The following is a 14,254-nucleotide window of genomic DNA, read 5'->3' as shown; positions in this document are numbered from 1 at the left end:
TACGATGTGGGACGCAGTCAAACGCTTTCATGTAATCCATGTAGATTGCATCGACTCCTCCCCCTGCATCCAAGGCCTCTGTCCAGATGTCAAGAATGTCAAGCAGTTGCGTCACACATGATCTCCCCTTTGTGAACCCATGCTGTTCTTGGTTGATGAGGTCGTTTCGCCACAGGTGTTCAATGATGTGCTCACAAACAAGTACCTCCATCACCTTGCACAGTACACAGGTCAAGCTTACTGGCCTGTAGTTGTTGACCACAAAACAGCTCCCTTTCTTGAATTTTTGTAACAAATCAAACAGGTAAGATGCATTAAGAATTTCAATTTCAGTGTTTATCCATAATGTTATTGCTTTTACACCTGTTAATTAAATTTATCAGCCCATAAAAGTCAAATTCCCTCAGCAAAATCAGCTAAAATTACATAACTATAAACCAGTAGTGTATAAAGCACCCACTGACAAAATTTCAAATCTGTATGTAAATTTACAAAGTTACAAGCTAATATTGTGGACACCCCTCATGAACCTGAATAATTCAAAATAACGTGAACAAATAAGTATTACATTTGACAGATTAATTACGAACACTAAAGATGCTTTTAGGTTTTTTTTCTTACAAATACACATAAAACTGCCTTGCTCAGTTAGGATTACATGTGTTACTTTGACACCATCATTCCATAAAATTTATTCATAGGGAGAAAAATATTGCAAAATGTCAATAGATGTGTGAGTGAGGAAGAAACGAGGAGGGAGGTTTTGGGATGCGCTAGAAACAACAACCAGATCTCCCTTAAATCACACATTTTCCTCTGAAATTATTAATAATTTCTTTTTTAAACCAAAAATGTTTCTCTCATGGGTTTTAAGTGTATAGTGAAAAAAGAAATGGCCAAAATCGTTTTGGACTGGGATGGTGAAGGAGCAGCAGGAGTGAAAAAAAAAAATTTTCGATATCCTTTTCTCTTTTTTGTGAAAAGATGCCTCCCTTCATTCTGAAGACTTTGGTGAAAAACATTGGCAAACATCCCCAATAAAACAGAAATTCCCACTTATGTGGGTCGTCTGATTCAAAACTTTGTTTTCCAGAAACTCCACCACCCCCCGCCCCCTTCCAAACTTTTTGCCTACAAATTTCTTTGTAAACGTAATCTACACCATTGAAAGATATTTGTATGAAATTTCATTAAAAAATACCTATTTTCTAGAAAGTTATGAGGGGGGAAAATGTTGGGTCTTGTGAATTTTTTGAAACTCCTCTCCCCAACCCCTCGGAAAATCTTTTTCCAACAAATCTTTACATACACTCAATCTACAGGACATAAGCGATTATTTGGTGAAAGCTTCGTTACAAAATATCCATTTTTCTGGAAGTTATAAGGTAACAAAGTCGGTGGGATATTAAACTGTAGTTATGCCTTTTTTCAATAAATGTTAACGTTAACGGATTAACATTAATTTCTGTTACATTTTCAAAGAATTAACAGCTTAACGTTGAACAAAGTTAACTCTTAGTTAACAGATTAATAATTAACGAAGTTGATTTTTCTATTAACAGTGCCCACCTCTGTATATATATAATTAGAAATATAATATTTCTAAATCTCTCAGAGAGATTTAAGCAGTAGTGGAGCGATAAAGTTGTAGTATATTGTCAACTTAATGTGACAATCCCAATAAGGGAACACACTACTGCCGTTTAGCCCTAGGAAGCTGGACCGCTTCCTGTCGGCCTTGACACAATTACTGTGTCCTTAAGTTTGCGAGGAGGAGACAAGCTCCTCCATCCAGCCTGGGTGGAGGAGCTTGTCCCCCCCCTCGCAAACTTAAGGACACAGTAATTCTGGGTGGAGGAGCTTGTCCCCCCTCGCAAACTTAAGGACACAGTAATTGTGTCAAGGCCGACAGGAAGCGGTCCAGCTTCCTAGGGCTAAACGGCAGTAGTGTGTTCCCTTATTGGGATTGTCACATTAAGTTGACAATATACTACAACTTTATATATATATATATATATATATATATATATATATATATATATATATACATATTTATTAATAAGGGTAGAAATTGATATTAATCAATTAAAACCAGTGGTCTAGCATATTAAAAAAAAATCCGAAGATTAAAATTATATTACATACAAAAATAAGAGGAATGACCAGCAAAAGTGGAATCCTATATGCTAGAAATAGATGCCGAATCATCTAACCACGAAAAAAATATGTTATCAGTAAAAAATTAGCGACACAACAGACTGTAAAAGGGCAAGACAAATGAAAAAATACTAAATAAAAAAAAACGATTAACCTACGTACCATGGTTTCACCTGCTAAAACTTACATAAGTAAATATCTGCAGGGTCATCAGCGTAGTCTGTCGATTTAAAAATATAATTTCCAGAACTAGACATAAGACGTCCACCTGAAAGGGAGCACGTGTAGAGTTCTACAAATTACATTCAGTGTATCCCTTCAAATGTCTTCAATCTGGTGCGCTAAGTCCGGAAATAACTCTGCAGTTAATAAATTTTTGCAGCTAATTTACCAGTTTGAGAACATCATTATTTAAAATGTATTAATAAGGGTAGAAATTGATATTAATCAATTAAAACCAGTGGTCTAGCATATTTAAAAAAATCCGAAGATTAAAATTATATTACATACAAAAATAAGAGGGATACACTGAATGTAATTTGTAGAACTCTACACGTGCTCCCTTTCGGGTGGACATCTTATGTCTAGTACTGGAAATTATATTTTTAAATCAACAGACTACGCTGATGATCCTGCAGATATTTACTTATGTAAGTTTTAACAGGTTAATCGTTTTTTTTTTATTTAGTATTTTTTCATTTGTCTTGCCCTTTTACAGTCTGTTGTGTCGCTAATTTTTTACTGAGAACATATTTTTTCGTGGTTAAATGATTCGGCATCTATTTCTAGCATATAGGAGTCCACTTTAGCTGGTCATTCCTCTTATTTTTGTATGTAATATAATTTTAATCTTCGGATTAATATCAATTTCTACCCTTATTAATAAATTTTAAATAATGATGTTCTCAAACCGGTAAATTAGCTGCAAAAATTTATTAACTGCAGAGTTATTTCCGGACTTAGCGCACCAGATTGAAGACATTTGAAGGGATACACTGAATGTAATTTGTAGAACTCTACACGTGCTCCCTTTCAGGTGGACGTTTTATGTTTAGTTCTGGAAATTATATTTTTAAATCGACAGACTACGCTGATGATCCTGCAGATATTTACTTATGTAAGTTTTAGCAGGTGAAACCATGGTACGTAGGTTAATCGTTTTTTTTATTTAGTATTTTTTCATTTGTCTTGCCCTTTTACAGTCTGTTGTGTTGCTAATTTTTTTACTGAGAACATATTTTTTTCGTGGTTAGATGACTTGGCATCTATTTCTAACATATAGGAGTCCACTTTTGCTGGTCATTCCTCTTATTTTTGTATATATATACATATATATAAACCCTTATACTTGGCTTTTGTTGACTTGGAGAAAGCCTTTAACAGGGTTCCCCGATCCGTTATCTGATGGGCGATGCAGAAACTAGGAATTGACGAGTGGTTAATAAGAGCTGTACAGGCCTTGTACAGGGGTGCTGTTAGTAAGGTAAGGGTTGGCAACAAGTATAGTGAAGAATTCTGGGTAGAAGTAGGGTTCACCAAGGATCAGCCCTCACCCCCCTCTTATTCATCATAGTCCTCCAGGCAATAACAGAGGAGAGCTCCACTATGCTGATGACATTGCTCTCATAGCAAAATCACTACCAGAACTAGAGAAGAAATTTCAGGTGCGGAAGTAAGGTTTAAAATGAAAAGGTCTTAGAGTCAATGTTGCAAAAACCAAGTCCTAGTAAGCAGGAAGGCGAACACATCACAAACCCCTTCAGGTAGATGGCCCTACTCAATCTGCAGAAAAGGTATAGGTAGAAATTCCATAAGATGACCCAGTGTAAGCTATGGACACATAAGAGGTACAGTAACATCAAAGGAAGGTTAACCGGGAAGATAGCTTTTGTGTGCGGCAGATGCACAGGGGCAATAAACACCGCAGATGTTCAGAAAACTGATTCTATCACATGCCAGGGGGAGAAACTAGAAGTAGTTGATAGCTTCCACTACCTAGATGACCAAGTCTGTAGTGGGGGTGGATGCACGGAGAGCATTGCCACTAGAATAGCTGCTAGAATAAGAATAGCCTGGGCTAAGTTCAGAAAGCTCCTACCTCTACTGGTGACAAAGGGCCTTTCGCTCAGAGTGAAAGGCAGATTGTATGATGCATGTGTGCAAACTGCCATGCTACACGGCAGTGAAACATGGGCCATGACTGCTGAAGACATGCATAGGTTTGAAAGAAATGAAGCTAGTATGATCCGCTGGATGTGTAATGTCAGTGTGCTCTGAGAGAAATGTTGGACATAAGAAGCATGAGATGTGGTGTGCAACAGAGACGACTATAATGGTATGGTCATGTGCTACATATGGATGATGAAAGCTGTGTGAAGAAGTGTCACTCTCTAACAGTGGAAGCAACCCGTGGAAGAGGAAGACCTGGGATGAGGTGGTGAAGCATGACCTTCTAACAATGGGCTTCACAGAGACAATGACAAAAAACTGAGACCTCTGGAGATATGCTGTGATTGAGAAGACCCGGCAAGTAAAGCGAGATCACAGCCATAGCCTATACCAGTGTCATATAACCAGCCCATTTAAAAAGTACCTTTAAATTGTCAGGCGACATGCCATGCTTGAGGAGACCTATTGAGTCAAGTAAAATCAAAATCAAAATCAAATCAAATTACAATCAAATGGAATTTGTAGTTGTGGCCGATGCCAGTGCTGCCTGACTGGCTCCTAGGCTGGTGGCATGCAATAAGCACCATTCATGCGTAGGTTGTTGTCAGTGGCACGTAAAAAGCACCATCTGAACGTGGTCGATGCCACCCCCACCCCACTGACTAGCTCTTGTGCTGGTAACATATAAAAAGCACCATCCGAATGTGGCTGATGCCAGTGCTGCCTGAGTGGCTCCCATGCCGGTGGCACATAAAAAGCACCCACTACACTCTCAGAGTGGTTGGCATTAGGAAGGGCATCCAGCTGTAGAAACATTGCCAGATCAGATTGGAGCCTGGTGCAGCCTCCTGGTGCAGCCTCCTGGTGCAGCCTCCTGGTGCAGCCTCCTGGCTTGCCAGTCACCAGTCAAACCGTCCAATCCATGCCAGCATGGAAAACGGACATTAAACGATGATGATGATGATGATGATGATTACACACACACAAAGATGTGATTCAATTGTCAAAAAGTCTAGACCCTGTTACAAATATGTGACCACAAAAGTCAACAATTATTTAAACTAGTACTATGCAGTTCCTTCATTTTTCTCATTTTTGTGTATTTTTACATCTATTACTGTCATCATGCAGTTATTGTGTTTTGGTTTTTCCATAATTCTAGTGAAAAGGTTTAAACAAAGCGTCAAATAGATTTAGTAGTCCACCCTCAATAACCTCCCAGTCACTCTACATTTAATTAATGTATTTTCATTTTCTCTTTTTGTTAATGAAAGAATACAGAGTGGTTAAAGAACAACACTAAAGACCACAAAGTAATGAGTTGAAGTCTTCCTTCTTTCGTCAGCAGATCTATCAGTTATCAAATGACCATGTCAACTACTGTATTTTTCATGATAGAGATAGCCATCAATGAGTGATCAACCCTATTGATTTTTAGATGAGACCAATAGATACTAACTCCTCTTCTGGCCACATTGTGTGTTCTTACATTCACAAGAGAAGCTCAGTTTAGCACTGTGAGTTAATGAAACATCTATCAGTTTTACAATGTTGCTGTTAATTACAACAGCAAAGTATTTCTACTCTGTGGTACCTATTATTTTCAGCCAGATGAGCTTTTTGAGTTAAGCAACTTGATCAAAGATACAATACAGTACCAGATACAAATGATTAAGGTCTCAGTTAGTATCTTAATACATTAACTATTAAATCATCTGTACTCACCCCAACTGAGTAAGTAACCGTTGATTATTAAAAAAACTTCAATAATTTCCTTTAAAATATTGAAATGTGAAAAGAAAAAGCATCAAGACATACACAGGAGTAAAAATATAAATATAATACAGTTACCAAAAAGTTAGTTCCATGACCTTAATTGAATTCTCCCTTAAACAGTCAATAGAAAGAAAGAAAGGAAGGAAGGAAGGAAGGAGTTTTTGAAAAGAAAGTGAGTGAGACAAGGGAAAGATTTCAGTTTGAATTTAGTTTCTCCAAATCACGTCACGTTAAGGAGAGAGCCTCTGCACCAGTGTTTCTCAACCATTTTTCACCCATGGATCCCTTTGATTCCTATTTTACTTGGATAGATCCTCCTAGTCATCCAATATTTTAAAAATTATACTTTATTTTTATAATTATTATTGCAGCTAAATTTTAACAACAAAATCTTATATGGATCCCAGCTGAGAACCACTGCTCTACACACTCAACCTTCAAGAAATAACAGCAAAATTGTACTCCAATCACATCCCACCACTGTAAAAAGAATGACACATTGAACAATGTTAGTTATAGATATACCAAAAAGATGGGTGGTGTTAAATGCTCATGAAAAAGATGGGATGGTCACAGTTGGAATGTATTTGATCAAAAATTTCTTCCATGAAACTGAACACAACAAATCATTTTGATTTGTGACTTTTGATTCTAATCTAAAAATTAGATTAATGCTGATTCTTACATAGATACAAATACAGTGTGAGAAATGTGTAAGGGAAGGGTATAGTTAACTGAATTGACTCAAGTACCCTGAGGGTACATGAACATAGAATGTAGAGGGATGAGGCAAAATACTGTAATACTACCCAGTTTCTACTGTTTCTACCACTCCTTCAACTTTGTATTGATGTGAAATAAACTGATAGAGATAAAAAAAAAAAAGAACTATTGAGATTTTATTTCAAATTTAGTTTCTCTACACTTATTTCCCATTTAAATCAATTCATGTCATTCTAAATTCCCTTGACGATTTTTTAAGAGTTATTTTCAGGAACCAAAATTTAACACAAACACATATTTCAATTAATCAAAGTATTTCTTGCAGGCACTAGTGTACCTTTTTTTTAAATTTTTTTATCATTTGATATTCAATCAATTTTTTTCCCATATGATATCTAATAGCTACAAAATGGCAAGCTATGTTTTGCTTCAATGCTTAAGCCATAACATAAGGAGGAAAATGTGTTAAAAAAAACATTTCACACTAAACAAATATAAATATAAGTGCAATTCAAAGAAATGTTACCAAAAAGCCATTCAGTGTAACCTTGTATTATAAATATTTTTAAAATCTAAACAAATCAAAGTAAAAAGTACTTACAAAGGTTCACCTTGAAGATTAGTTTGCTGCATTTTATCATCCAAAAAGTCCTCTACTGAGGTTTGAATATGTCCATTACCACCATGTCGGACAATTTCTCGGGCATTTCCAACCAAAAGAAGCCATTGCCCATATTTTTTTTTAAGCTCTGAACGAGACCACATGCTACTGTTAATCCAATCCTTAGCACCATTATGAAATGTCAGTATTAATGGTTTCCTTAATCTATACTGGTGTTCAAATTCTTTGCTTGTTATATCCAAAATTGATTTTCTATCAATATCACAAAAAGAAATACTGAATCGGCGTAGAGCCTCCTCATCACCAACATTCCACCCATTGCTATTCTTTATTTCTCCATTTTTGAAATCAAACAACCATTGTGAAAAAATTGGGATCTTCACAAGAGCAATGAAACATGCTCCTAAAGATAAAAGAAATAGCTTTCGATGGAAAACAGAAACATTTTTATTCGCTGTCTTTTGGTTGATTTTCATCTTGAGATTTTCTCTAGAAAAAAAAAAAGAAGAAAGATTCAATAAAAGTAAATAATGGATGAAATAAGAACATACAAGAGAACAATAATGATTTCACATAAGGATATCAGTTTGAGAGGATAGGTGACAAAATTTGCCATGGTACATTTTTGCTATTCACCAACAACCATCCTCTATCCACCATCACCTCATTCTCTGGAATAATGGAAAATAAAGTAAGGATCAGCAGTATTCAAACTTAGAATTAAGTTGGACCAATACAAAATCAGTTCTCTTTACAAGGAAGTTACTGTCTTATTTATGTGCAGGGTGTTTGGGCTAAGTTTGACAGTTAGCTAATAGGAAAAGAAAACACAATAATCCACAATAATCCCCTCCAAAAATAAAAGTATTTTAAAAAATCAAAAATTATCAACTAGATTATAGCTGGGAGATAACAGTTTACTCAAAGTACCTGCCCTCAACTTCCTCAAGGCAACTCCAGAACCTGGTGCATGCATTCCTCACTGTGTCCTTGAGAAGATCTTCAAACACCTCCTTGATCTTAACCAGTAGCTTGGACTTGGTGTTGTAGGCAGAGTTGTTGGTGTCTTCTTTGATTGAACCCCACACAGAAATCTATGGGATTACAATCAAGGAAACCAGAAGGCAAGAAATTGGGGCTGGTGAAGTTGTGAAAATTTTCTGACAACCACTTCTGACTGTGAAAGTATGACAAGGGTTAAATCCTGCTGCCACACCATGTCTGTCACTAAGCAGATGCACTAGAGACTATTGCCCCACTCACTATTCAATGGTGCACCTTCAGATTTAGAAAATAGAGTTTACAAAAATTTCCCCGCAATACGTTTCTTGAAGCCTGACTAAAAACAATAAACTAGATGAACCAAAGAGACTGGCAAAGAATTCCCCAGGGAAATAATAAAATAGACGAAGAAGTAATACTGAGTGCTAGGCCTCACTGAGGAGATGACAAGGAACCAAGACTTCTGGTAATTTACTGTGCTTGAGAAGACATATCAAGCTAAGTAAAATCATAGTCATCTACAGATAGAGGCATGTCCCTCTGCCAGCCTAGAGGTCTTTACCCTGTGGGCTCATGGATGCTAGTGCCATATAGAAAAGCACCTGTTTGGGGGCCTCGTAAAATGCTCCTGAGCTGGTGCCACATAAAACACTGCTGTGTTGATGCCACGTAAAAGCATCCATTCTTGTGGTACATAGAAAGCATCCATTCTGGTTCTACATATAAAGTGTCAGTGTCACATATAAAGCACTCGTGCAGGTCTCATGTAAAAAGGACCCAGTACACTCTGTAAAGTGGTTGGCATTAGGGAGGGCATCCAGTTGTAAAAACTGTACCAAAGCAAACAATTGGAGCCTGGGCATTTCTCCAGCTGGTCAGCTCCTGGTAAACGAACCAACCAATACCTGCATAGAAAACAAACATTAAATGATGATGACGATGACTAATATAAACATATTTATCTACTCATATATATGTACAAGTTCACATACATATGTACAGGTATATTTGTATGTAAACAATTATATAAGAATACAGAGGTACAACAGACACACACACAAATACAAGAAAGAGCTGGACAGACAGACATATACACAACTATATATATACATGCATAAATGAGCAAGAGAGATACATATATATACAGAAGTATACATACAGATGTGTATATATATATATTATATATTGTTCACTTTCCTTGTATGTCTCCACTGTCCTGTTTTTGTTCCCAACTTTGACCCTCCATAAATCCCAAATTTTAATTTGGTATTTGTGGGAGCAACTACCTGCGAAGATTCATATTATCATTCAATGGTTGAAACGAGGAGTAGATAGACAGACGACAACTGATGAAGAGTCATTCTTTATGTTACTCATCCTGTTTTCCATTTGTTTCTCTCGTTGTTTGCATATTCAACTCATTTGTTTTCATATTTCATGTTGTTTACTGTTTGTGAAGTCCTGTACCCATATATGCATATATATATATATATATATATATATATATATATATATATATATATATATATGTGTGTGTGTGTGTGTGTGTGTGTGTGTGTGTGTGTGTGTGTATGTATATCTATATATATAAAAATGAGAATGTGTGTCTGTCTGTCTGTCTGTCTGTGTGAATTCCTAAAACTCGAGAACTACGCAACCAATTTCATTCAAATTTTACACATGCCTTACTTAGGGTTCCAGTTGTGTTTTAGTCAAAAAAAATTTTTAACTTCTTGCAGAGTTTGAGCCCACGGCAACATAATATCTTCGCGTCTGGCTGTACAGCCTTTTTGTTTGTTTATTTCACCGTTTCGTTTTCCTGTCTTGTTTTCCGTCTGCCACTACCCTCCACGAAAACAATTTAATTTGTGTTCGTGGGAAGAACCATTTTAACGATGCGTACTGCCTTAATTCTTCGAAACGCTGGAGTTTTAATGGTGGCAGCTGATAAAGGGGATGTTTCTATGTGGCCTGCTTGTTTGTTGCACCTTGTTTACCATTTTGTCCATGTTCTTTTGCCACGTCATGTACCCAGTTATGTATCTATATGTACATGTAGATGAACGTATATACATACACGTACCTATATATGCATATACTCATATATTGTTTATATATATATATATATATATATAGAGAGAGAGAGAGAGATGTATATGTATACATATACATGTATATGTACACGTTTATGTATAGATATATATATAGATATAGATCTATATGCATACATGTATATGTATACATATGTGTAGATGTATATATATAGGTGTACATCTAATATGTACACATATATAAATGCATACAGATATCTATACATATATACACCCATACACACACACATATATATGCACACAAACACACACATTAGTCATTTGTTTTCTTATCCAAAACTACGTCAAAAGTATTGAATGGATCTTTAAGAAATTTGGAAATTATATTCTATGCATAATGGCCACATGAAAATTCATATATTTTTGATGTTGATGAAATTTTAACCATACATATTACACACAAATAAAGTAATATTTCTAAAATTTTTTTCTTCTTAGAAGTTACAAAGACCCCTTCATGGGGACTTCACACCCACAATTTAGTCATTTTTCCTAAGCAAAGATGAATACAGTTATACCATTGGTAGCTATAGGGTCACCCGAACATAACAGATGAGCATTATTTGTAATTCAACGGTACAACAGTGTAAGACTATCCTTTCAGATATACTTACATTGTGATTTCTGCAATGTGGTGCATAAATTGTCAAGTAAATGAGACTCATCTTTGCCTCCACTGATTCACTTGCAAAGTGTTGAGTAAAATTATTTCGTTGCAGACCTCCTTTGAGTCTTTTTATTATCACTGCGACACATATAGTCCCCAGTTGGTAACATTGATTTCAAGGCCTTCCCAGATGAGTGACTGGTTGTTCTAAGACATTTATTGATTGTAAATATTTTCTGCCCAGTTACCTATCGGTAGAGTGGTCATTTGCAAACTCCAGAGGCGACACTTTCATTTCCCTTTACTCCAAACGTCACACATTGTTGTTTCAATTGGGTCATGCCCTTCCAATTGCTATAGATCCATAATGCATCTTAAAGCTGTGCCTGTCACCTGTATGGTGAGGAATCCTACATTGGGGAGTAGTAACAACTAGGCTACGGTAGCTGACTAATTATCGTGATCATTCGTCTTTTGCTTTCCTGTAGCTTTGCTCTCTTTTACAAACCCAGTGAACATACATATATTTCCTATTTCAAAGAAATTCAAACAATACATATTACACACAAGTGAAAAAGATTCCCAACAATTAAACTTCTCTGGTTGACATTAATACACCCATCACCAATAGGGGCCTTAACTCCCACATTTTTCACCTCCATAAGCTCCATTTTTCAGGAGCAAAATTCTTTTAGGGTCCATGTAGTGTCTTAGGCCAAAAGTTTTTTAACTTCCTGCATAGTTCAAGCCCACAGCAATATCTTATCTCCTCCACTATTTCAGTATTATGTGTCAAAAATGAAACAATAACATCACTCTACTGTAATATCAGATACTTTCACTCTAACACTGAAACTATTCCACCATTTCAGTATTACCTGTCAAAAGTGAAACAATAACATGTCGCTACTGTAATTTCAAATATTTTCACTTTAATATTTTCAATTTCATACTGAAACTATTAAAGTGAAACTATACAGGCATACTATAAGACCCAAGTAAAAACAGTCCCAACAATTCAACTTCTCTGGTTGACATTAACACCCCCACCCCCAATAGGGGCCTTCATTCCCACATTTTAGAGCTCCATGAGCTCCATTTTGCAAGAGCAAAATCTTTTTACAGGTTCCAGAAGACTGAAATTTTGGAATATGCGCATAAAGATCAATAGTATGGGATACATGTCTCATGATTAGAATTTTTTTAGGGTGTGTAAAGAGGGAAAGAACTCTCATGTGCAATTTTGATGAAATTCGAATCATATGTATTCCAGTTCCTTACAGAAAATATAACAGAAAAGTCTCATTTTTCAATTGCATGTAACACGGGCAACGCCGGGTATCTCTGCTAGTATATATATATATATATATATATATATATATATATATATATATCATTTATATATATATATATATATATATATATATATATATATATATATATATATCATTTATATATATATATATATATATATATATATAAGCAATGTTAATTCTCTAAATGAAGTATTAACAGTAACTGCACGATAAAGTGAAGTATATTGCCACTTAAGTGTGGCTGACCCCTAGGGGTGGATGTTACTGTTGCTTTTAGCCCCAGGAGGACATCTCCTCCAACTGGCTTATCGACACACTACTGTGTCCTGTTTGCCAAGGGAAGTTATCCCTCCCATCATGATCTGTAGCACGAACGGACCTGGGTTTCAGGGTTATTTCCCTTCGTCGGCGTCCGATAGCCACTGATCTTTGATGAGAGAGATAAACTCTTGGCAATCTTATGTATACTTTTCCAGTAAAATTCTTCACTGATATCGAAAAGGTGAAAACAAGCAATGTTAATTCTCTAAATGAAGTATTAACAGTAACTGCACGATAAAGTGAAGTATATTGCCACTTAAGTGTGGCTGACCCCTAGGGGTGGATGTTACTGTTGCTTTTAGCCCCAAACAGGACACAGTAGTGTGTCGATAAGCCAGCTGGAGGAGATGTCCTCCTGGGGCTAAAAGCAACAGTAACATCCACCCCTAGGGGTCAGCCACACTTAAGTGGCAATATACTTCACTTTATATATATATAGTTTTAGAGAAAAGAACCAAAGTTCATGAACTCATCCATAAAAACCCTTATATTTTATACTGTGAAACTTAATTTAATTTTAATTTTTGATAAATTGAATTTAATTGAGTTTTTACCTGTAAATTTAGATTTTTATCCCTAATCTGTATATATGAAAGGCAGGATGTGTGTGTGTGTGTGTGTGTACGTGAATGTAATTTATGCACGTCCACAAATTAGCACGCATGTCGCTCCAATTTTAGGAGGACATTCGTCATGACCCTATCTGCATTTACATCAACTTTTTCTCTCAGAGGCACCTGCGTATAGCTGTAAAAATCGATTTTCGACCATAACTTTTACCAATTTTGAGGTTTGCTAACACAGCGAAGTGAAAATGTGAGGGAGAGAGAGAGAAATTGTTTGTTGATGTATGTGTGTGTGTGAGAGAGGAGGAGTGAGGAAGAGATAGAGATTGTTTGCCAGCATCTAACAAAAAAACAGTAAAGAAAAAGTGGGAGAGGGAGACAGAAAGTGTCTAACGAAAGAAAAGGTAGGTAAGGAAGACAGAGTAAGTGCAAAATGCTATTTTTTTCTTAAACATGAGATATAGTTCCAAATATAGGATGTTTTTGAAAGACACTATATTTTATAATGAGATTATATATACTTTCTCGCACAACAATTAAAATATATTTATTTTAAATCATTTATTTATTTCTAATCATTCATCTTTCTACCCCCTCTCATTCTCTCTCACACACACACACAGATACTACTGGGAGCAAAAGAGTTTTGTTTATATTTCATGCTGAAGAAAAAAGTTTATTGACAATCCATTTATTTAACAACATTGAAACAAAGAGGTATGTAACAATTTGTCAGTGAATTACACAATATAAATAGGTAAAATTTCCGAGGCTTCCACTACACCCCAACCCGTTTTCAGACCACAAAAAGGGTTTGGTAATTTTTCAGATTAACACCCGCACAATTTCCACTAGGGTGTTAGGGTAAGGGTTTTAGGGTCAGG

General features: G+C 35.9%; 1 protein-coding gene across 13 annotated transcripts in view; it reads right to left on the bottom strand.

Annotated features, from left to right (window-relative positions):
* Window positions 1-14,254, bottom strand: part of LOC106873629 (jmjC domain-containing protein 8) — a 462,181-nt gene that overhangs the window by 227,513 nt on the left and 220,414 nt on the right. For all 13 annotated transcript variants that reach the window (XR_008264424.2, XM_052968758.2, XM_052968757.2 and 10 more), the window contains one exon: window positions 7,427-7,936. Coding sequence is in view for 12 of the 13 variants with exons in the window: in XM_052968754.2 (XP_052824714.1) it covers window positions 7,427-7,936 (510 nt within the window). In the remaining variant the exon portion in view is untranslated. The remainder of the gene's footprint in view (window positions 1-7,426; window positions 7,937-14,254) is intronic.

Source organism: Octopus bimaculoides, chromosome 6, assembly GCF_046866305.1.
Source record: "Octopus bimaculoides isolate indiv1 chromosome 6, ASM4686630v1, whole genome shotgun sequence".
Lineage (NCBI taxonomy): Eukaryota > Metazoa > Mollusca > Cephalopoda > Octopoda > Octopodidae > Octopus > Octopus bimaculoides.
Note: the sequence above shows the minus strand (reverse complement) of the source record. Positions and strands in the feature narration are given on the sequence as shown.